The 23,944-nt window shown below is 35.4% G+C and overlaps 2 protein-coding genes across 2 annotated transcripts; both read left to right on the top strand.

Moving 5' to 3' along the window:
• The first annotated feature begins 3,505 nt into the window (after positions 1 to 3,505).
• Positions 3,506 to 8,978, top strand: LOC141337172 (carboxypeptidase O). The gene is made up of 9 exons (XM_073842941.1): positions 3,506 to 4,103; positions 5,674 to 5,734; positions 5,813 to 5,914; positions 6,124 to 6,228; positions 6,669 to 6,785; positions 6,888 to 6,981; positions 8,065 to 8,267; positions 8,350 to 8,434; positions 8,570 to 8,978. Exons 1-9 carry the CDS (start codon positions 4,048 to 4,050, stop codon positions 8,833 to 8,835), a joined length of 1,089 nt encoding a protein of 362 aa, XP_073699042.1. The 5' UTR covers positions 3,506 to 4,047; the 3' UTR covers positions 8,836 to 8,978.
• Positions 8,979 to 11,218: 2,240 nt separating this feature from the next.
• LOC141336972 (carboxypeptidase O-like) lies at positions 11,219 to 20,504 on the top strand. The gene is made up of 9 exons (XM_073842691.1): positions 11,219 to 11,274; positions 15,910 to 15,970; positions 16,050 to 16,151; positions 16,292 to 16,396; positions 17,115 to 17,231; positions 17,336 to 17,429; positions 17,983 to 18,185; positions 18,255 to 18,339; positions 20,228 to 20,504. The coding sequence occupies exons 1-9, from the start codon at positions 11,219 to 11,221 to the stop codon at positions 20,491 to 20,493; spliced, it is 1,089 nt and encodes a 362-aa protein (XP_073698792.1). The 3' UTR covers positions 20,494 to 20,504.
• The last annotated feature ends 3,440 nt before the right edge of the window (positions 20,505 to 23,944 follow it).

Genomic DNA, 23,944 nt, shown 5'->3' with positions numbered 1-23,944 from the left:
GATTACAAATATTGCAAGTTCAGTCATGTATGTGGACTCCAGACACATAAAACTAATAATAACTATTATCGGCTGAAAATAAACTGGCATGAACAGCTTGTACCAACACACTTCCTATGAGTCAGTCATTTTCTCTTCTGGACTTAACAAAATAATAAATACTTACAACAATGCATGCCAAGACATCTACCAAAACACTTACTCACACTGTGTATTCATCACATTGCTTTGAATGGGTGCCATCAGACTGAGAACGAGTGTTCAGACAGCTGATGAAAACATCACACTAATCCACAAATTATGCACTCGATTCCAGTCCATCCATTAAGTATCGTGAAATAAAAACATCCTCTATCCATCCTATTGATTTCTCCTGTGAAAAAGTCACCTCATCTGAATCAGGAGAGAAATATGCACAAATTAGGCACCATTTACAGATGACAACACTCAGTTATAAACAAATATTCCAATGGATTTTAATGTGAAAGAAGGTCATTTTTAAACTTTTTCACTGGAGGAAGCGTTATTATAGATTCGTATTTTGGCCGAAATTGAAACGCCTTATTGATGGATTTGTTTCTTATAAACATGCAGGTTTTCACTTCAGAAGATGGTAATTGATGGACCGGAGTGGTGTGGATTACTTGTGGATCATTGTGATGTTTTTATCAGCTGTTTGAACTCTCATTCTTACGGCACCCATTCACTGCAGAGGAACCATCAGTGAGCAAGTGATGTAATGCTACATTTCTCCAAATCTGCATGAAGAAACAAAACTACAAATTTATATTTTGGAGGGTACATTTTAAGATAATTTTAATTTTAGGATGATTACAAATATTGCAAGTTCAGTCATGTATGTGGACTACAAACACATACAACTAATAATAACTATTATCGGCTGAAAAGAAACTGGCATGAACAGCTTATACCAACACACTTCCTATAACTCAGTAATTTTCTTTTCTGGACTTAACAAACTAATAAATTCTTACAAAAATGCATGCCAAGACCTCCACCAAAACACGTTCACACTGTGTATTCTACGCAAGTGGTGCTTAATAAACAGTATTCTATTACTCATCCTACCCAACAGCACCATGTTCAAACTGCAGCACGGGGCCTTAAACGTGCAACACAATGACGAAATCAGCCGAAGGCTTTTTTTGTACTTTTGGAAAAAGGAATTTACGAGTGTTAATTACAGTGTAACACTGCATAGAAACTAAACAAATAGATTGCTATACCCAGTAATTGCAGTAAAGATCTTTCTACACATCGTGTCAAGGTTCTGTCAGCTCTGTTTGAGTTTTTATCTGGATCTGGGATGATGGCATTCGGACACCCTTGTTAGTCCTGCTTTATGTCAGTGATTTTTAATTTAGGTCCCGACATTTTGTCAAATTTTGTTTGTCATTGCTCTTTTGTTTTCCCTGAGCACTGAGCACATGGTTTCTGTCATGTTTGTTTGCCATGTGCTTTTTGTTTTGCTCTTCTCTCAGTCTCTCATTTTGGCCCCGCCCCCTTGCAGTGTTGCCAGGATGGCGATTTTCAGCACAATTGTGCTATTTTGAAAACGCAGTCTCAGGAAAAGTTAACTGAGCTGCGGATTACTTTTATAATGTCTGTATATCTGTAGAAATTTAGCTAATCTTCATTTCTTTTGAAGCAGGTTTTGAGTCAGTTTTGGGTTGGAAATTTTCTGTGACCTGGCAACCCTCCCTCCTTGTTACCTCATTATTACTTCATATTTCCCATCTGCTTGCCCTTCTTACCCCCTTCATTTCCTTTTATATTTATTCTCCCTGTAATCTCTGTCATGTGCCAGTTTATGGTATCCATTAAACCAACTTCTTTTCAAAATCATTCAAAACCAACTGCAATTGTTTTGTTGAAACACATTAAATGTAATTAACAAATCATCTAATACCATTAAATATTGTTGTTATTATTATTATTATATATTTTTTAATATGTAGGGCTTATTTTGTTTTTTGTTTTTTTTTAATGTAGTTAAGAGACTAGTAACAATTTTTCCTTTTATTTATAATGTCTCATTTAAAATATCGACAAATATAAAATTGTACTTTCAAATAAAATTAGAAATTCCACTTTTTATTATTCATGAATGTTTTTTTAAATGCTGCATTTATTGAGTGTTTTATGTTTTTTGAAAATCTCTTTTTCATTTATAAATTATTTTTATAATTACTGCTTTCATTGGCCATTTAAAAAATTTAATAATTTAGTTTAATTAATAATTGCATTTCATTATTTACAAATTAATTAATTTGAAAACACATTTATTAATGCCTATTTTTATTTATTACAAATTTATTATTGCCTTCAATTAGTTAGTTAATTCATGAAATACATAATTACTATTTCCATGACACTCGTGAACAACCACAAAGAATTTAGTAACACACTGATTTGTTATTATTTAATATTATTTATTACTTATTTAAAAATATTATATAACATTTTATTCAATCATATATTTTTCTTTTCAATTTTCTTTTTCAACAATTGTGACCATTATTCAGTGCTACTAATGGTGTTACTAATTTTACATTTGAATAAAAAAAAAACTTTTGCAATATGCTTTTACCACTGCAAAAAAAATGCTTTACTTACTTAGATTTTTGTCTAATTTCCAGCCAAAATATCTAAAAAATATTTTGTTTGTTTTCAGAAAAAAAAACCAAGTCAAATTAAGTGAGTTTTTGCTTACAACAAGCAAAATAATCTGCCAATGGGGTAAACAAAAAAATCATATTTCAAACAGACAAAATATTATTTTTCTTACCCCATTGGCAGATTATTTTGCTTGTTTTAAGCAAAAACGCACTTAATTTTGTCTAGGTTTTTTTTTTCTGAAAACAAGACATTAATTTTTACACATCCAGAAATCACTTCTTGATTTAAGAATTTTTAGATATTTTGGTTGGAAACAAGACAAAAAAAAATCTAATTAAGAAAAGCACTGTTTACAGTAAGCCCTCTTCTGTCTCCATCTAGTGGTTGTGTTTCCCAGAAAGTTATAATTACCAATGGCCTCTGTTTCAATTACCAAGAAACTAATTTTTCACAATATACTGTAGCCAGCTACTGTATCAGCTACTGTTTTATTAAAGCATTACAGAAATTGTACTAGCCTACACTTTCATATTTTAAGGTACCGATATAGACCTTTTAATGTAGGTACCAAAGTGACAGCTTGTGTACCTTTTTCCCCTGAGAGTGTGGAAAGTCAAAATGGAAATAATACTATAAAAAGTCATAAATTACCTTTTATATTATTGACCTTTAGACCATTGGACTGCTTCTGTCCGGATGTCATATAAAATGGCAATACATCACAATAAAATGAGATGTGATGAGTCAGCATACAGAGTTGAAAAGTTGGTGTGAAGCCTCTGAACGTGGAAACCAAAAGAGATGTTTGTTGACTTAGAATAGCAAACAACTTCCACTCTTACCTGAACAAGAAAGCCCAGCACCATCTCTGCTTTCTACGGAGAAAGAAATACTCACCTCATTTTACAGAGAGACTGTTGAGAGCATCTTGAGCAGCTGGGATTACCACCACCTCAGATCAAAAGAGGTTGTATAGAGCTGAACTGACCGACTTTGATTCTAAAATAACCTGCAATGCTTATAAATATTGCCCAGCCCAAGTGGAATGCTAATTATTGCTGATAAGTGTTTACTAGATATGTCTACATCCTCATGATGTTAAATAGCTCAGATATCATTACTGATGACGTGAGCTGATGGCTTGCAGTTATAGTGCACAGTTTGAACTTGTCATACGCAACCAAACCCTGATTACAGAAGGCTTCACTTTATAACAGCTCAGTGTGTTGGACCAGACTTATGATAACTTGAATTCTAAATAAATGCTATTGGTTTAAATGTTAACACAGTTATCAGTTGAGGTGGTGTCTCTGTATCCTAATCAGATGGGAGTCACTTTATAAGTCACTGTCAGGCTGTACTAGGTTCATACTGTCAGGTTCAACAAGCCTGGATAACAAACCAACCATGAAGGGCTCAGTAATGTCTGTTTTGGCGGTCTTGGCTCTGGTGGCACAGGACAGGTAAGATTTCAGGGTTATGAATTAAGACAGAATGGAACATTACGTTTAGTTTGGTAAGTTAAGATCATTCTATGCTTTGTATTATTAATGAAACGAAAAGACAAAACTTATTTTGTTAAATAGAATATTTGACATTGGGGCATGGGGTGCCCTTTGAATACAAAAAGACTTGGATCAGTCTTTTTTTTTATTTGATTCAGTAAATCAAGTGTAGTGTTAGTTCTGGCAGGTCAAGCTTGACATGTCAGCTGACTCTCAGCTGATCCCATTCCTTACAGTTAAGGTCAAAAGTTTGCATACAACTTGCACAATCTGCTAAATGTCAATTATTTTACCAAAATAAGAGGGAACATACAAAATGCATGTTAGTTTTATTAAGTACTGACCTGAGATATTTCACATAAAAGACATTTATATATAGTCCACAGGAGAAAATAATAGTTTTATAAAAATGTCCCCGTCCCCTTTTACATATGCTTGGTTTTGATTCACAGCTGTTTTTTGTTTTGTTTAGTCATAGTTGTTCATGAGCCCCTTTTTTGTACTGAACAGTTAAAATCCTTCAGGTCCCACAAATTCTTTGGTTTTTCGGCATTTTTGTGTATTTGAACCCTTTCAAAAAATGACTAGATGATTATAATAACCATCTTTTCACACTGAGGACAACTGAGGGACTCATATGCAACTATCACAAATGGCTCAAACTCTCACTGATGCTCCAGAGGGAAACACAAGTAAAAACTTTTTGAATTTGAAGATCAGGGTAAATTTAACTTATTTTGTCTTCTGGGAAACATGTAAGTATCTTCTGTAGCTTATGAAGGACAGTAAATGAAAAAAAAAGATATTTAGGCAAAATCATGTAAAAAATATATAAAATACACAAAAATACTGAAAAAACAAAGAATTTGAGTGACCAGAAGGATTTTTCTGAAGAACAGCGGTCAGTTTACAAACAAGGGACTCATGAACAACTATCACTAAAAAACAATTAAAAAAATAAAATAAAATAAAATAAAAAAACAGCTGTGGATCATTAAGAATCAAGTGTATATAAACTTTTGAACAGGGTCATTTTTATAAATTCAACTATTATTTTCTCTTGTGGACTATGATGACATTTTTATGTGAAATATCTTATTAAGGTCAGTACTAAATAAAAAATAACATGCATTTTGTATGATCCCACTTATTTTGGTAAAATAATTAACATTTTGCAGATTCTCTAAGGTGTATGTAAACTTTTGACCTCAACTGTATTTATAGGAATATGACACCTAACACAGCATTCCTATATGGGCTATTCAGTATTATTCAGCAGCTTTATCAGTTGCTCAGGAGCAAATTACCCTTGTCCACGCCAAACTCCTCCTTTGGCCACAGTGAGGACAGCTTTCTAATATTCCTTGTTGAATCAGACTCCTTTATCTTGCATAATGTTGTTACACTAAAATGTCATTAAAAACTTTAATGATACCTGCTAAAACTAAAACTTTAAATCTAAACTTTATGCTATGTGTCAGTTATTTTAGATAGTGGTCCTGACAGATTTTTTTTTAATTCATTACAGACTGGCTAGTGGACAGGAACACAAATCGTATGACTACACAAAGTACCACACCATGGATGAGGTGAGATTATCGTGGACTAGCAATTCACATTCATGATTGATTCATTCATTTACTGACCTGATAGATCTCTCCACACAGATTTCAGGCTGGATGAATCAGATGGAAAAGGAAAACCCAGACGTTGTGTCCAGCATGATATATGGACAAACCTATGAGAACAGGAACATTACATTACTGAAGGTAATAACTGTGTAGTGCAATACTCTATTTGTTATCATAAATATATTCCCACCCAATGGATTTCAAACACACAGAGGTCCATTAAAAATGCAGGGGGTTTGATTACATTTGTGGTGGTACCATGGTGCAGTAATAATATTTCAAGGTACTTTAAATAATGCCATGATATTACCATAGTACTTTCTTGTTTGTTTGTATCTGATATGCAGATTGGCTTCACCAGCGCCACACCAAAGAAAGCCGTTTGGATGGACTGTGGGATTCACGCCAGGGAATGGATCGCTCCGGCTTTCTGCCAGCATTTTGTTAAAGAGGTGAGACTTTACTACATTGAACTTAATATGAAAGTATTTAAGTATTTAGTAATGATGACATACACCTGAAGTGTTATTCCCAGAAATATCACATCTACTATATTAAATGACAGGCCATTGTGTATAATATACTGCATCTGTCTGTAAATGCAATGCCACTGCTGAGTTTTTAGGTATTTATGGTATGTTATGTTCTCGTACTTATGAATAGATATTTGCAGAGCTTACAAATATTAACACTGCCATTATAATGCATGTAAAGCTTCTGTCATAGCTTGGCGACCCTATAATTCATTTGGATATGACAGCTGAATTTGATAATAATGATTTCGTAGAGGTGTTTAGGTTTCTCCAAATATTAAATGTTATATTCAAATCTAAATTAAATAAATGTAAACTTTAAATTGATTTAACTTTTATGTTGTTGTTGAAAAAAAAAGATCCTGGGCTCCTACCAAACAGACCCGAAGGTGAACATGTTGTTTAAAAACCTGGACTTTTACATCACCCCAGTGCTGAACATGGACGGATATATTTACTCCTGGAAGGATAACACAGTGAGTTTCATCCTTTTGAGTACTTCTGTGACACACATTTGTTTAAGGTAAAATATTTCCACATTTGATATGGTTAGCAAATATATGTGATATGTTTTAAAGACTCGACTATGGAGGAAGTCCAGATCACCAGGCACTGGAAACTGCACATGTTTTGGCACTGATCTTAACCGCAACTTTTATGCTAACTGGGGAAGTAAGTAACGTTTTTCTTTTCATTGCAGATATGATCTGATCTCACCATCATCCAGTCCATCTGTGATGACATAAAGAAACAGAAAAAACTGAGACAGACTAAATCCAGAAGAACTGTGGCAACATCTCCAAGACGCTTAAAAAACCTACCTGCCAAACTACATGAAAAACTCAACGCAAGTGCATCTAGGACAAAAGCCATTTTAAACACAAAGGGTGGTCACACCAAATGTTGATTTGATTTAGTTCATAGAACTTAACTGAAAAATAAAATCTATTACATAATTTTTTGAAAGCATCCTCACTTTACAGCTTTTACACAAGTACCTAAAACTTTTCACAGAACTGTAGCTTTGCCGGTAGGTTTCTTCAAGCATTCTTCAAGGTTTCCACAGTTCTTCTGGATTTAGTCTCTCTCTCAGTGTCTTCATGTCATTCCAGACAAACGTAATAATGGTGCACAGACTCATTGTGCATATAAAAATCACTGAATTACTATTAATGGCAAAAGGAATGTTTTGAAATGTAAACTGCTATTTTTTGTTGACACGCTACAGCAAAAGATAGAAATAACTGGCTTAAAACATTCAATTTTGGCCCATTCCTTGCTTTAAAAATCTACTTTCGGATGGCTGTCCTGAAGCAAAGTCCAATGATCATCAAGCTTCAGTCTCTGTACTGAAGGTATCACAGTTCTTGCCAAAATGTAAGAAAACTATTTAGATAACTTAAACTGTTAAGCATCTGACTGATTTCAAAAATTAGTTCAAATATTAGCAAAATATGAGAGATAAGGGTTATAAACATGACCTAACGGATGACTTAACAGCACTCAATGTACTATATTAACCTCAACTTTCCTATAACCTCACCCTCTCCAGGTCATAAATTGCAGGTGTGTTGAAGCTAGCGAGATAAACCTAATGTTGTAGTAGTAAACAAATAAAAAGTTACAAGGTTAACCCTGACAACTCATTCACATTTGCTGTGTGAATATCAAGCATGATATAGCAGTTATCAAAAGCAGACATCTACTGTAATTAAGGCTAAGGAAGCTAATAAAACAGTCATCTTTGTTCACTAGTGGTCGGGATCTCCAGGGACTGCTGTTCAGAGGTGTATAACGGACCGACTCCTCTGTCTGAGTCAGAGGCCCAAGCTGTCACTGACTTTTTGGGAGCGCATCAAAACCAACTGCTCTGTTATCTCACCATCCACTCTTATGGTCAGCTGATCCTCATCCCATATGGACACCCCAACGTCTCAGCACCCAATTATGATGAACTGGTAAATACAGTAGAATTTTTACAAGACAAGTTAGGAATGGCAACTTTAAATGAATTGTGCATGTCTGTCAATGTGTTTGCAGATGGAAGTAGGCCTTGCTGCGGCCAATGCCATCAAAGCAGTTCATGGGAAGAGCTACAAAGTTGGAACTTCACCAGATGTGTTGTGTGAGTATATTTAAATTAGTGTTCACTCACATAACATGAAGTGAGTCGTTGCAACTGCCTAGAAAGAACTGCCTTCTGGAGCATCACCATAAACAAACAATTATGTTAATCACAAAATTTTAACGCTTTACACAGATGCAAATTCTGGCTCTTCACGTGATTTTGCGAGGCTCATAGGAATCCCTTACTCCTTTACCTTTGAGTTACGGGATGAAGGGCACTACGGCTTCCTTCTGCCCGAGGATCAAATCCAGCCCACATGTGAAGAAGCTTACCAGGGTGCGATGTCCATCATAAACTACGTTCATGATAAGAATTTCAGAGGTTCAGCGATTGCAGTCACAGCCACACTGTGGACAACACTGGTGGCCTCATGGATATCAAGCGCTAATGTTTTCTAGACCAAACGGATTTTGTCACATAATTTTATTTCTCAAAACTGCTTCTTTTCTTTTATGCTTAAACAAGAACCATGTAACAAAAACCACTTGGTTTAATGTTTTACTGCCTAATGTAATAAAATTCAGATATTTGTAAGTGTGAATTGTGTCCAAATATATTTTCAGATTTTAATACATACGGTAACCAAATGTCTTCCAAAAGACGAGAAACTGAAAAAATAAGTGGTAATATTGATGGCAGAGCTCCATTTGGCCATGGCCAGGTGATGGCAGTATATACACAGATATCACTGAAAATGTTTGCAAGCCTGTATGAACTGCTGTCAACATCAGCAACCACAAATAAGATAAAACATATTTAATATAACTATATTAAGTAAAGAACGAGGGACACAGATGAGTGCTTATGGGAAAGATCAAGCAACCCTTCCTCAACCACACAGAAGTTAAACATAACAGAAAAATTAGGGATAAGATCTCCCTCATGTCAAACTTCTCCTACTGTACACATGAAGACCTGTTCTAGACTCACTGAAGCCCTCCTTTATTTATCACTGACTGACTGGATGACAAAGAAAACAGAAATATGCCCTGTTTGTGATATTAACAATTCCCACAGAAATCAAGACGGCACATGCTGAGTATATACCTATCCTTATTTCAACCAAAGGATTGAACCAAAGGTCAGAGGTCAGTATTTTATGTTTAATCTAATTAATTAGTTGATTTATTTGATAAAAAAACACCCCTAAAGCATAATGGTTCCACCTTCATGTTCGACGGTGGGGATGGTTTTCTTTGGGTAATAGGCAGCATTTCCACCTCCTCCAGTTAAATTGCCCGCTGTTCCTCAGAAAAATCCTTCAGGTCCCACAAATTCTTGTTCTTTTCAGCATAGGTACAATGACTGTATGATTTTGAGGTCCATCTTTTCACACTTAGGACAACTGAGGGACTCATATGCAACTAATACAGAAGGTTCAAATGCTCACTGATGCTTCAGAAGAATTTGAAGATCAGGGTATATTTAACTTATTTTGTCTTCTGGGAAACATGAAAGTATCTTCTGTAGCTTCTGAAGGGCAGTACTAAATTAAAACAATATATATATTTAGGCAACATAACAAAAATGCACACATCTTCATTCTGTTCAAAGGTTTTCACGCCCCAGCTCTTAATGCATTGGTGGCTTCTGGAGCATCAGTGAGCGTTTGATCCTTCTGTAATAGTTGCATATGAGTCCCTCAGTTGTCCTCAGAGTGAAAAGATGGATCTCAATATCATACAATCATTTTTGGAGCTCAAATACACAAAAAGGCTGAAAAACCAAAGAATTTGTGGGACGTGAAGGATTTTTCTGAAGAACAGTGGGCAGTTTAACTGTTCAGAACAAACAAGGGACTCATGAACAACTATTACAAAAAAAAATACAAATAAAATAGCTGTGGATCATTCAGGTAACAACACAGTATTAAAAATCAAGTGTATGCAAACTTACTTTCGAACAGGATAATTTTTACAATTTTGTATGATCCCTCTTATTTTGGTAAAATAACTAACATTTTGCCTATTCTGCAAGGTGTATGTAAACCTTTGACCTCAGCTGTATAGACAGATAGATAGATAATAGAAACTTAGACAGTAATTTCAATGCCAAAAAGTATCCCAGTTTAGCTGAATTCACCTCATATATGACACTTTTTACTTTCCAAGAACTTTTGTCTGTTATGTCTAGAGGAACAAATGAAAGGATAGAAGCAAAATCCCGAAAATGCATGTTTATTCTGTCCTTTACTTCATAGAGGAACGGACGGATGATTTCCTCCCTGACAAAATCTGTGATGTAATCTCCACAGATCTGGAGGCCTGTTTCTGTACTCTCTCTTTGTCTTTGAACACTGCTTTACATTTAAGAAACCCCAAACCTAATGACACTAAAAAAACTTCAGTAAAATGCTTTCACACCACCTGTCTCCATCTAGTAGTTGTTTTCAGAACTTTTTTCTGCAATACTGTATCCCGATAAATATCTTGGATAATACAAACACACACATAGCTACTGTTTTATTAAAGCATTAGAAAAAGTTGTACTAGCCTACACTTTTGTATATTTAAGGTAACAATATAGACCTTTTAGATATAAAAGTTATAGCCTTTGCACATGTTTTTTCTGTAAATATGTATACATATAATAATTTAAAGTCAAATGGAAATCATACTGTATGATAACTTAGTTGATAAATAAATGACATTGGTTTTTAAATATTAACACAGTTAAGGTGGTCTCTTTATCCTCATCAGATGACAGTTGTTTTATAAGTCACTGTCAGACTGTGTTAGGTTCACATTGTCATGTTCAACAAGTTTGGATAACAAACCAACCATGAAGGGCTCAGTAATTTTGGTTTTGGTGGTCTTGGCTTTGGTGGCCCAGGACAGGTAAGAATATCTTTTTGGTCTCTGCAGGTTAAATTAAGACAGAATGAAACATTAAGATTACTTTGGAAAGTTGAGATCATTCTAGCTTTGTATTATTAATAGAAAAAGGACCAAACTGCTGTTGTTAAAAAGGATATCTGACATTGGGGCATGGGATGCCCTTTGAATACAATTATAAATGTGTCCTTAAAAAAAACATTACTGGCGTGCATCTTGAGACAACACAAAGGCACTGATATATTCATCAGTCAGTGCAAGTTTGTTTCAGCAGAAACAGCTCAGACGGACATTTTAGTCTAGGACTAGGTTTAAGCCTTGTCTGTGAAACCGGGGGTATTTCTAATGCATGACATCTGAGACACTTTTTTCTCATTTGATTCAGTGTAATGGAGTGGAGAGGAGTGCAGTTCTGGGAGGTCGCATGAGTCAAACTTTCATCATCTGACTCTTAGCTGATCCACGTCTATCTATAGGAATATGTAGAAGTGGGGAAAAAAATACATTAAAATATTCTAGTCAAGTAAAGGTTTTATTATATTAATGAAATTTTACTTAAGTACAAGTAAAAGTATCAGTCTAAAAATCTACTTAAGTAAAAGTAAAACGTAGCTCATTTAAAATTTAGTTACTTTTTAACAGCAAGAGGGGGCAAAAATGAGACTGGTCTATAAATTTCAAACTAGTCGTTTTTAATTAAAGGATCACCTTTACAAGTTAAACTGCAATAACCAAAAACACATCAACACACGACATTTAAAGGGGTCCTACGTCCTATTATGCTCTTTTACAAAGTCTTTGTATTGTTTTGGGGTGCAGTAGAACATGCTGTCATGCTTGCTGGTTAGAAAAACACATTATTTTTCAAATAATTCACAATATTACAATAGCTTTCTCCCCAAGCTGGCACAAATGGCTCGATTAGTTCCGGGTTTGATGAATGTCCTTCCAAAAAATGAAATGTGTTGTGATTGGTCAGCAGTCCTACTGCGTTACAATTGGCGAACAGTTTAGATGGCGTTTTAGTACTGCCACTCCCTTCCCAAAGCAGCAAGTTCTGTGTACAACTGCTCAAGCTAGATTAAAGTGATTCTTACGTTTTAAATATGATTAATTTTCTTATAAAAGCACATCGGATCGCTAAAGGAGGCCCCCCGGAGCCATGTGAGGCACTTTTTTTAAATCATGGATCGACTTGTTTTGGACTGATGGAGAGAAACAGTTGTCTATGCCGTTCAATCTATGCCGTTTTAAAGCTTGGGAATGCCAGGATTATTTGTACTATTACTCAGATTGCATTTGTCTGAAAGAAGGAAGTCATATACACCTGGGATGCATGGAGGGCGAGTAAATAATACGCTACAGTAGTGTTGGTCCTACCGCCAGTTCGCTGATACATGATATTATCATTATTGTGCTCATTTATTAGGCTATTTACATGCCCAAAACCAGCTCCAGCATAAGGCTAGTCAATCTATCTACACTGTATGATGAATAAATCTCTTACCACACAATGCACACGTCTATGGAAGGGGTGTGAATCTACACTGGTCTTACAGTCCGGTTCGATTACGATTATAATGTCGTCAATTCGGTTCAATACAACATCACGATGCATTGACGATGCACTGCATACTCATGTTTTAATTTTACTTCAAATATATACAGTTTTGTTAATAAATACAAACAGTCATGTTTGAATACAAAAGTACAAACAGTCATGAACTGAAACTTTAATTTCACTTTCTCAAAGAAAACACACTTCTTGAAGCCCTACCAGGGCTTTGGTTTCATGGTAGAGTTCAGGCATAATCTTTTTTGAAAGTGGCTGCGTGAGGGAAGCTTATATCTGGACTTCAGTATATTTAACAGGTGGCGAAACCCAGGCGGCCGTATATCTTTTGCTATAAAAGCCGCCACTGCTATAGTAATTTTAAACACGAAAAACTAAACCAAATGCGATTTTAACCGAGAGCTACGGCTCAGATCTGATTTATTTGAAACGAGGGAACGAATCCTGCATGAGCCCAGCCCGAATCGCTCAGACCCAAGCCAGAACAGAGTTCGTGTTGCAGCCATTAAAATAGTTCAGTTTTGGGTTCTAATTTCAAAGTGGCTAGATTTTGTTTCGTTTCTTTAAGCTAATTTAGAAATAAGTTTGGAACATTTTATGTCTGTTAAATTCAAGCTTTTGTTTTTTTAAAGTAATGACCTAATGACCAAGTGGTCATTAAATGAGTTGAGCATGTTTGATAAATTTAGCCTTCTCTAATCAACACGACTTGCATAAAATAAAATCAATAGACAAAATACTTGATGCATTTCACAATATTAATTTAAACATTTAACCTAGTTAAATGTGAGCTTTTAGATGCACATCCAATCGTTTGTGAGGAGAGTGAAAGCTAAAGCGTGCTTTGCAGCTGACATGGAAGCGCAAGCGCAATCACTTGCATTTTTTCTTAGTAACAGTGGAAACCTAAAGTCCTAGAAATTTGTGAAACATTTTGCGATTGAATTTATTTATTTTATTTATTTATTAAGAATTAGGATATCACATTTACCATATTAGGTATTATGTTAGATGCACAATTATCACACATAACACAAATCAAACATAAAATGTGTTTATTTTGGTCTCTTACCAAATTCTGAAACATCTGAACTTTTAAAATAACCTAGGGCAATATTCCCACTTGACCTGTGTAAACATTAACAGCAGGTGTAGAAATTTATAATGTACATAGCCTACTTCTTTTCGGTAACATCTCTGGGAGCCCCTTGGGCTGGTACTCTTCAGATTTTGGTAGCCCGAAAAAATAATTTAACTAGCCCAAATAAAAAAAGCTTTTACATTTTTTTTATATATATATATAGAAAATCATATATGAGTCTAAATCAATCAAATATGTTTTCAATACACAAATATAAACAAATATCAAGAAAGGATATTTTATCGCGCCGCATCGAGATAAAAACATCTCAACTTTTCAGAATGCCGCAAGCGTACCGCAGATCATGTGACATAAACCAACCAATCAGCTTCCTCACGTTTTTCCGTTACATTGAAACCTCAGCAGAACATGGAGGAGCAGCCCATCATTGTGGTCCAGGGATTTCCTGAACTTTATGATTTGTCAAGCCCCCATTATTTTGACGCTAATAGAAGAAACAATGCATGGAGACGCATAGGCTTGGCGCTAGAGCGCAGCTGATGGTTGCTTAGAGACGGCAGACGCTTCTGGAGCAAGCGCCCGAGCGCTTTGTTGATAAGGAAGAAAGCTGCGCGCCTAGCGTTTTCCATGCGTTTTAGGCGCGACATGTGAACGGCCCCTAATTCTGTCACGAGGGGGCGCTTCAGGAGCGCTGAAATATTATGGTTTCCCTAGTAACGGCTGTATACAAAGCAGCATTAACGCTGTTTTATCAGGCATGAATTGAAAATGTCAACGACACGTTTCTGAGGACAATCGTTCCCTTCAGAAAAATTCATATAAAGACATCTGTGCCGTGTTTTGACTTTGAAACGTGCAGTGCACATATTTATTCAATAACATAATTGCCTTTTGAAGTTTTATCCAGCCATATTGCGATTCTCGTCTTTTCGTCCCTAACTGACTTTTAAAATTATAATTAAGACTTTTCTTATACTATTTAACAAATTTAAAACTTGTATGGCCTTTCATTTCATACAACTAAATTGAGGAGTTTTTATGGACCTGCATTAACCCTCTACTTTATGATAGTCCATTGGGCAGGCCGGTGAAACTTTTTGGTAGCTTGACTGAAAAACACAGACAGCTCGCAGACATCACGTGCGCAGCGTCTTTATCAACGTAAAATATAGATTTTTTTAATCTTTTAATTATTGAAATATTTGTATAATTTTTTTTGCGGTTATTTTGCGGTTAAATTTCAAATTTAGCAGGATCGCAAAAAAATGCGACATTATGTTGATTTTGCGTTAAATTCAGTGATCGCAGAATCGCAAAAAACTGGAGGGACTGTCTAGTCAATGCTTGTGTTTACATCAGCCGCGGCTCCGCATGTGTTTCAACCCTCTATACCACACAAGTCAACGGCGCGGCTACCAGAGCAGTTTGCGGACACTTTAGTCAATGCTCGCATTTATACGAGCCGCCCTGTGGCACACTGAAGCATTCCAGAAGTGGCTGTCCATGCTAAAGTTAGGCGAATCCCCCACCTCATCCCTCTCCACCTGCTAACGATTTGAATTTCCATAGGCGGGATTTACGTTGGGACATCATAGCATCCGGAAAACAAACGCTGTAGTCCAAAGGAGCCGTTTGTTGTAGTTCTTGAAAAGGGATTTTTTTAAAAACTAAATATCTTCTTTTAAAGTGGACTTTGAGATTTGTAACTTTTCCATGCCCAAACATACACACCACACACTGGCTAAAATTCAAAAAGTGAAAAAGCCCTTTAAAACATTTTGGGAGGTTATGGGAGATTTTAATGCAGACCATCACACCGAGTAGGCAGAAAAGCTCAATCGCTTACATTTATTTTGCACTTTGATGTTTATGATTTCGCGAATACATACAGTCCAAACTGTATGCTGAGTGTCAATCATTCTGACGATAATGGTCCTGACAAAAAGTTTCTAATTCATTACAGACTGGCAGGTGGACAGGAAAACAAATTGTATGACTACACAAAGTACCACACCATGGATGAGGTGAGATTATTGTGGACTAGCAATTCACATTGATTGATTGATTGATTAATTCATTGACCTGATAGATCTCTCCACACAGATTTCAGGCTGGATGAATCAGATGGAAAGGGAAAACCCAGCCATTGTGTCCAGCATGATATATGGACAAACTTATGAGAACAGGAACATGACATTACTAAAGGTACTAACTGTGTAGTACAATACTCTATTTGTTATCATGTGCTGGTATCATGGTGCAGTGATAAAATCTCAAGGCACTTGAAATAACATCATGATTTTACCTAGTACTTTCTTGTTCATTTGTTTGCATCTGACATTCAGATTGGCTCCAATAGCACCACACCAAAGAAAGCTGTTTGGATGGACTGTGGGATTCACGCCAGGGAATGGATTACTCCAGCTTTCTGCCAGCATTTTGTTAAAGAGGTGAGACTACTGTATTGAACTTACTTTTCTAAAAAATGCTCTTATTCTGATATTTTCTCATACTTATGAATATATATATGTGACCCTGGACCACAAAACCAGTCTTAAGTCGCTGGGGTATACTTGTAGCAATAGCCAAAAATACATTGTATGGGTCAAAATTATTGATTTTTCTTTTATGTCAAAAATCATGAGGATATTAAGTAAAGATCATGTTCCATAAAGATTTTTTGTAAAAATTCCTACTGTAAACCTATCAAAATGTAATTTTTGATTAGTAATATGCATTGTTAAGAACTTAATTTGGACAACTTTAAAGGTGACTTTCTCAGTATTTTCATTTTTTTGCACCCTTAGATTCCAGATTTTCCAATAGATGTATCTCGGCTAAATATTGTCCTATCCTAACAAACCATATATCAATAGAAAGCTTATTTATTGAGCTTTCATATGATGTATATATCTCAGTTTTGTAACTGGTGTTTATGACTGGTTTTGTGGTCCAGGGTCACATATATATATATGCAGAACTCACAAATATTAATACTGCCATTATAATGCACGTAAAGCTCATATCATAGCTTGGTGACCCTAAGATTCAGATATAACTGTTCAATTTGATAATAATGCTTTTGTATAGGTGTTTATATTTTCTTCTAAATATAACGGAAAAAAATATTTAATCTAATTTAACTGTTATGTTGTTATGCTGGAAAAGATCCTGGGCTCCTACCAAACAGACCCGAAGGTAAACATGTTGTTTAAAAACCTGGATTTTTTCATCACCCCAGTGCTGAACATGGATGGATATATCTATTCCTGGAAGGACAACACAGTGAGTTTCATCCTTTTGAAGACTTCTATAAGACATACACTTGATGAAGGTAAGATATCTGCACATTTGTTTTGTTTAGCAAATATATGTGATATGTTTTAAAGACTAGACTATGGAGGAAGTCCAGATCACCAGGCACTGGAAACTGCACATGCATTGGCACTGATCTCAACCGCAACTTTAATGCTAATTGGGGGAGTAAGTAACATTTTTCTTTTCATTACAAATACTGGCTTAAAAACATCAATAAACACTGCCTGAAATTTCTTATAAGCTTCTGCCAACTCTCTACTGTAATTTTGTCCCATTTCTTGCTTAAAAAGGCTACTTTGGGATGGCTGTCCTGCAGCAAAGTCCAATGATCATCAAGTTTCAGTCTCTATGTCAAAGGCATCACAATTCTTGCCGAAATGGAAAAGACTGATTTCAAAAATTAGTTCAAATATCAGCAATATATGAGAGACAAGCGTTATAAACATGATTTAACAGATGACTCAAAAACACTCAATGTACTATATTAATCTGGACTTTCCTACAATCTACAGGTCATAAACTGCATGTGTGTTTAATCTGGCAGAGATAAACCTTATGCTGTGGTAGTAAACAAAAAGCTACAAGGATAACCCCAACAAACTTATTTGCTGCAAATGTCAAGCATAACATAACATAGCAGTTTTCATGAACAGACAACTAATTAAGTCTAAAGGAGTGCATAAAACCATCATCTAGTCCAACTGTCTTTGTTCACCAGTGGTCGGGATCTCCAGAAACTGCTGTTCAACGCTTTATAACGGGCCGACTCCACTATCTGAGCCGGAGGCCCAAGCTGTCACTGACTTTTTGGAAGCGCACCAAAACCAACTGCTCTGTTATCTCACCATCCACTCTTACGGTCAGCTGATTCTCGTCCCTTATGGACACCCCAACATCTCAGCACCCAATTATGATGAACTGGTAAGTAGAAGAGCAAATTGACAATTTAAGAATGGGAGCTTTAAAATATATGTCTGTCAATGTTTGCAGATGGAAGTAGGTCTTACTGCGGTTAATGCCATCAAAGCAGTTCATGGGAAGAGTTACAAAGTGGGCACTCCACCAGATGTGTTGTGTGAGTATATTTAAACTAGTGTTCACTCATATAACATGAAGCGAGTCGCAGTGGCGAAGATTACTAACATGTTAAAATAAGTCTAATACATATTGCAAAATAATCACAAAATTGCATTATTTTGTCATACTATTCGGCTGGTAGTTATGTTAGCACCTGTTAAAAATAAAAACAATCTAAACTGTTTTTCGTTTGTTTGTGTATGCGGGACGCCGGCCAAATGGGTGTCTATTAGGTCTGTAAATTTTTTAAATGCATGTGACTTGAGGCTGAGCTCTGATTGGCTTGTTTCAGATTGTCCTCGGGGCGCAGAGCACAGCGCCCCAGAACCTCCCACTTTAGATCTTAGCCAATCAGTATTGTTTTTATACATTTTGTCCTCATGTGATTGGACCGTTCTCGGCTGTCAAATATGTGCAATATCTTTTCCGAGATGGAAGTAAAATCGATTTTATCTAAAGAAAAAAAATAAAATACTATCACAAGCCTCTCAAATGAAGAAAAAAATAAAACAAACTTGGAGCAGCCTGACCAGCTAAAGTGGCTGTGACTAGCTAAGAGCAGGCTGGATGACCAGCTAAAACCAGCCAACCAGCTAGGCTTTCTAGGACACACACACGCATTTAGAACGATTATATATAAACAGATTGGTGAACATTTAGCATGGTCTGTGGCAGACTTTACTAAGTGTCAGCACTACAAACTTTAATGAACAAGAAGTTAATATTAAGCGATTTAATTTGTAGAGAAAATATTGTCTTTTTGCTCTATTTCACAAAAACGAATGAATCGATTTAATAAACGACTCAACGACCCAGTCATGAAGACAGTGGCTTGCTGCCACCTACTGGTAATTTTAGTCTCATTTTTAAAAGTAACATTCTGTTTTTTCTATCATTTAATATTTCTGTGTTCTAAATTGTATATTAAAAGAAAATCCATAATATTATGCAATTTGTAGGTGCAAAATTAAAATCAATTATACTTTTCTCTTTTAAACATGGCATTATCCCTGCTGGAAAAAAAAAAACAGCTAAAACCATCCTAAGCTGGTTGGTCTTAGATGGTTTAAGATGGAAGTAGCTGGTTTTAGCTGGTCTCCCAGCCTGACCAGCTAAGGAAGTGGCTAAAACCCCTCTAAAACCAACCTGCTGACCAGCTAAGAGCAGGCTGGATGACTAGCTAAAACCAGCCAACCAGCTTAGGCTGGTTTCAGCTGTCTTTTTTTCAGCTGGCATATGCACAGATTTTCTAGTACACACATGCGTTTATATATAAACAGATTGGTTAGACTTTACTAAGTGTCAGAATTGAACTGATCAAATTCAGCTAACAAGAAGTTAATATTAAGTGATTAAATTCATAGAGATAATATTGCTCTATTCATAAAAAGTGTTTCTAACTTCGTTTCTGAACAAATCAGCCACTTTGAACGAATCGATTGAATAAATGACTCAACGACTCTTTTTTTCTATCGTTTCATATTTCTGTGTTCCAAATTGTATATTTAAAACAATAATTTCATAATATTATGCAATTTGTAAATGCAAATTATAATTAATTATACTTTTCTCTTAAAAACAATATAAAATAAGGCACTTAGCCAAGTAACTGTTCAGCATAACCCATTTAATTCGAAGTGTATCCCGTGTCTGATACATACATTAATGTCTCTGGGCTAAGCTGCAGATATCCACTCATCGTAAAACCGCCCCAGGTAGTAAGAATGTGGTTAATTTGTGGTTACCATGGTTTAACTATATTAACCTTGTTTTTTTGTTTTATTTGTAGTAAAACCATGGTTAATTTTCATAAGGGTTCAAAATCACTGTTCAAAATCACAAAAAAATGAAGTTAATCACATATGACAATGTTTTATTCTTCACAGATGCAGTGTCTGGCTCTACAATGGATTTTGCGAGGCTCATAGGGATCCCATACTCCTTTGCCTTTGAGTTACGGGATAAAGGGCACTGCGGCTTCCTTCTGCCCGAGGATCAAATCCAGCCCACATGTGAAGAAGCTTACCAGGGTGCGATGTCCATCATAAACTACGTTCATGATAAGAATTTCAGAGGTTCAGCGATTGCAGTCACAGCCACACTGTGGACAACACTGGTGGCCTCATGGATATCAAGCGCTAATGTTTTCTAGACCAAACTGATTTTGTCACATAATTTTATTTCTCAAAACTGCTTGTTTTCTTTTATGCTTAAACAAGAACCATGTAACAAAAACCACTTGGTTTGATGTTTTACTGTCTAATGCAATAAACTTCAGACATCTGTGAATTATTTGTCCAATTTTTTTTTTTTTTTCCGATTTTAATACAAAAACAACTTACAGCAAACTGTCTTCCAAAAGAGGAGAAATGGCAAAAATGTGAGCTCAATTTGGCCAGGTGATGGCAGTATATACACAGATATCACTGAAGATAAATGCAAGCCTGTCTAAACTGCTGTCAACATCAACAAGATGTAATAAAACAACGAAGGCATAATAAGTAAAGAAAAAAAGGACACAGATCAATGCTTGTGGGAAAGAACAGGCAACCCTTCCTCAACCACACAGAAGTTAAACAGAAATAAAGGATAAGATCTCCCTTGTGTCAAGATTCTCCTACTGTACACATGAAGACCTGTTCTAGACTCACTGAAGCCCTCCTCCATTTATCACTGACTGACTGGATGACAAAGAAAACAGAAATATGCCCTGTTTGTGATATTAACACATTTCCACAGAAATCAAGATGGCAGATACCAAGTATATACCTATCCTCATTTCAACCAAAGGTCAGGGATCAAGATTTTTTTTCATATTTTATTTATTTATTTTATTCCATTCCAGCTATGATTGAAATGGAATACTAGTGCACAATATACTAAATACTGTACAGTACTGAATATATGTGAGACAGACAGTTTGTCATTTGTAGTATGCTATTGTTTTGTTGTCACATTTTGCAAGTGTTGTTTAGTTATTATTTTGCATATAAATAAATAAAGTTCAAATCCAATTTAGTGGGGAAAAAAATGCATAATGTACGTTTTGTACCTGCTACATACATACAAACTTAGTATGGTAGTACTAAGAAAAAATGTAAATTGTGAAATTGTGATAAAAAAGAATAAATAGTATTTATTACATTATATTTTTATGTCTTACGTTATATGTTTAAGTCTGAAATGAAAAACAATCATTATTGAAGATTAAAACATTTTTCAAAATTAAAAAACAATAAAATTAATAGATTTTAAAAAATACATATTTAAAATTAAAAATAAATAAATAAATAAAACAAACAAAAATTAAAATATGATACAAAAATATTAAAATATAGCAAAATACGTTTATAAATATAAAATTATTAAAATTATATATATAATAAATGGCCATGGCATGAAAATAATTATCAGCTTTTCAGTTCAGACAGAATTTGAATATCTCTAAAGATACTGAGAATTATAATGCATCTCTATAGTTATAAAGTTAATGAAATCTAAATATTAAATGCGTATAATATACATTTATAAACATATAAAAAATAAAAAACATATGTGACCCTGGACCACAAAACCAGTCTTAAGTAGCACGGGTATATTTCTAGCAACTGTCAAAAATTGTATGGGTCAGCATTATTGTTTTTTCTTTGCCAAAATTCATTGGGATATTAAGGAAAATCATGTTCCATGAAGATATTTTGTAAATTTCCTACCGTAAATATATCAAAACTTAGTTTCTGATTAGTAAATTGCACTGCTAAGAACTTCATTTGGAAGGCGATTTTCTCAATATTTTGATGTTTTTGCACCCTCAGATTCCAGATTTTCAAATAGTTTTATCTCAGCCAAATATTGTCATATCCTAACAAAGCATACATCATAGCTTTCAGATAACTCTAAATTAAAAAAAAGTTACCCTTATGACTGGTTTTGTGATCTAAGGTCACATGTCATAATTATTATATTTTATTGTATAAAACCAAAAATATAACTTAACATATTAATTATATAGAAATGTTAAAATACTAGTTGCTGTCTAAAGAGATTCTTCAAGTAAATCATTTATATCAGAGTTCCCGCTGACAAAAAAGACCTGTGATCTCATGAAACAGACCTTCAACCTTTACCTGCAACCATTGAACCATGGTACCACTATACCCTCATGATCTATAACTCCCAAAACAAGTCATGCCATTGGTCTATCATGAGAAAACAGTCCCTCTCAGAGACCTCTCAATCTCCATTCCTGCTCTATGGTGGCCCCATATGAGAAAGACAATCTCTGTTTAGAGGAGCAATGCTGGTGAATATGTGCATGAGCGTCATGGGCGTAAATCCAGGGGGGGATGGAGGGGACATGCCCCCCCCCCCCCATCCGAGGGTTGTATACCTAATATGTATGTATGTATCATGTATGTATGATATGTATGTATACCTAAAATACTCGTGTAAGTAGAAAAAAACACAAAAAATGCATTTAGAAACAGTTGAGTTCCCCCTCCCCTTCCTCACAGTGGTTTGGCCCACTGCCTGCTCTACACACAGTGTCAGGTGTGTGGCTACGGCTCAATTAATCAATTAATGTTGAACTCCAGTAAGTAGGGTATTTTATTAAAGCAATTCTATTTAATGTAGTTGATGCAGACTCATTCATAAATTAGTTGCGGCAAAAATGCTTATTACTTAACAGAGGCCAGCTAGTAGGTGCTGTGCAGGTAAACCTCACTCCCCTGATCTCAAGAGATAAACTAGCGAACAATATTAATGAATATAGCCTTTAGTCTCCTTGTTAGTGCGTCCACCTATCGTGCCGGAGTCCCGGGTTCGAGACCCGCTCGTCGCAAGGTTGAGCAGTTTCATTTAGCTGTGCATTTACTAAATGAGCACTATGTTACGTCCGAACTGACTTCACTTTAAATAAAATTTTAAACCTTTTTTTAATTCCTTGTTTTTATTGTTGTGTATCTTTATAAGTACAATTTGACTGTCTTATTTTGTGTCCCCTTCAAAAATTGCTCATGAGAAATTTTATATTTATTGTCCCCCCCTACTGTTAAATGAAATTTACACCCATGATGAGCGTTACAGTACCAACAACGGCCATCCATCATAGCTGTGTGCTGCTGTGACATGAAGGTAATATGATCGTCTACTGGGCTCCAGCCAGATCTGTGAAGAGGACGTTTGGAGTGGTGAAAATAGAAGTCAGACTTGACGTCTCGTGATAGACGCACAGCTAGGCCCGATTTTTTTTACTAGTTCACTGATCGTTCGAGGGCTCTAGAAAGCATCGGTTTGTTTTCGATTACGGCTGCAGTGTTTAAGTGCCATCAGCCAGGTTTGTCGTACGTTAATGTGCAACATTAAGACGTATTCAGTCAACGTCAAAACTTTCAGTACACGCCGTTTGTCATGAATGCATCTACTGATTGTAAGAATGTGATTTTTGGATCCTCTGTAACCAAACCTCTTCATTACTTCATATGTGACCCTGGACCTCAAAACCAGTCTTAAGTAGCACGGGTGTATTTGTAGCAATAGCCAAAAATACACTGTATGGGTCAAAATTATACATTTTTCTTTTAGGCCAAAAAAATATGAGG

The sequence above is a fragment of the Garra rufa genome, chromosome 6 (assembly GCF_049309525.1).
Source record: "Garra rufa chromosome 6, GarRuf1.0, whole genome shotgun sequence".
Taxonomy (NCBI): Eukaryota; Metazoa; Chordata; class Actinopteri; order Cypriniformes; family Cyprinidae; genus Garra; species Garra rufa.
This window is presented reverse-complemented; position numbering and strand designations above follow the sequence as displayed.

What these genes read in the sequence shown, in the direction of transcription:
- LOC141337172 (XM_073842941.1), top strand. Translation starts at nt 4,048, where the DNA reads ATGAAGGGCTCAGTAATGTCTGTTTTGGCGGTCTTGGCTCTGGTGGCA. An exon ending in ACTCCTGGAAGGATAACACA is followed by an intron (nt 6,786 to 6,887) that starts GTGAGTTTCATC and finishes TATGTTTTAAAG; the next exon opens with ACTCGACTATGGAGGAAGTC. An exon ending in CACCCAATTATGATGAACTG is followed by an intron (nt 8,268 to 8,349) that starts GTAAATACAGTA and finishes ATGTGTTTGCAG; the next exon opens with ATGGAAGTAGGCCTTGCTGC.
- LOC141336972 (XM_073842691.1), top strand. Translation starts at nt 11,219, where the DNA reads ATGAAGGGCTCAGTAATTTTGGTTTTGGTGGTCTTGGCTTTGGTGGCC. An exon ending in AGTACCACACCATGGATGAG is followed by an intron (nt 15,971 to 16,049) that starts GTGAGATTATTG and finishes CTCTCCACACAG; the next exon opens with ATTTCAGGCTGGATGAATCA. An exon ending in CTTTAATGCTAATTGGGGGA is followed by an intron (nt 17,430 to 17,982) that starts GTAAGTAACATT and finishes TTTGTTCACCAG; the next exon opens with TGGTCGGGATCTCCAGAAAC.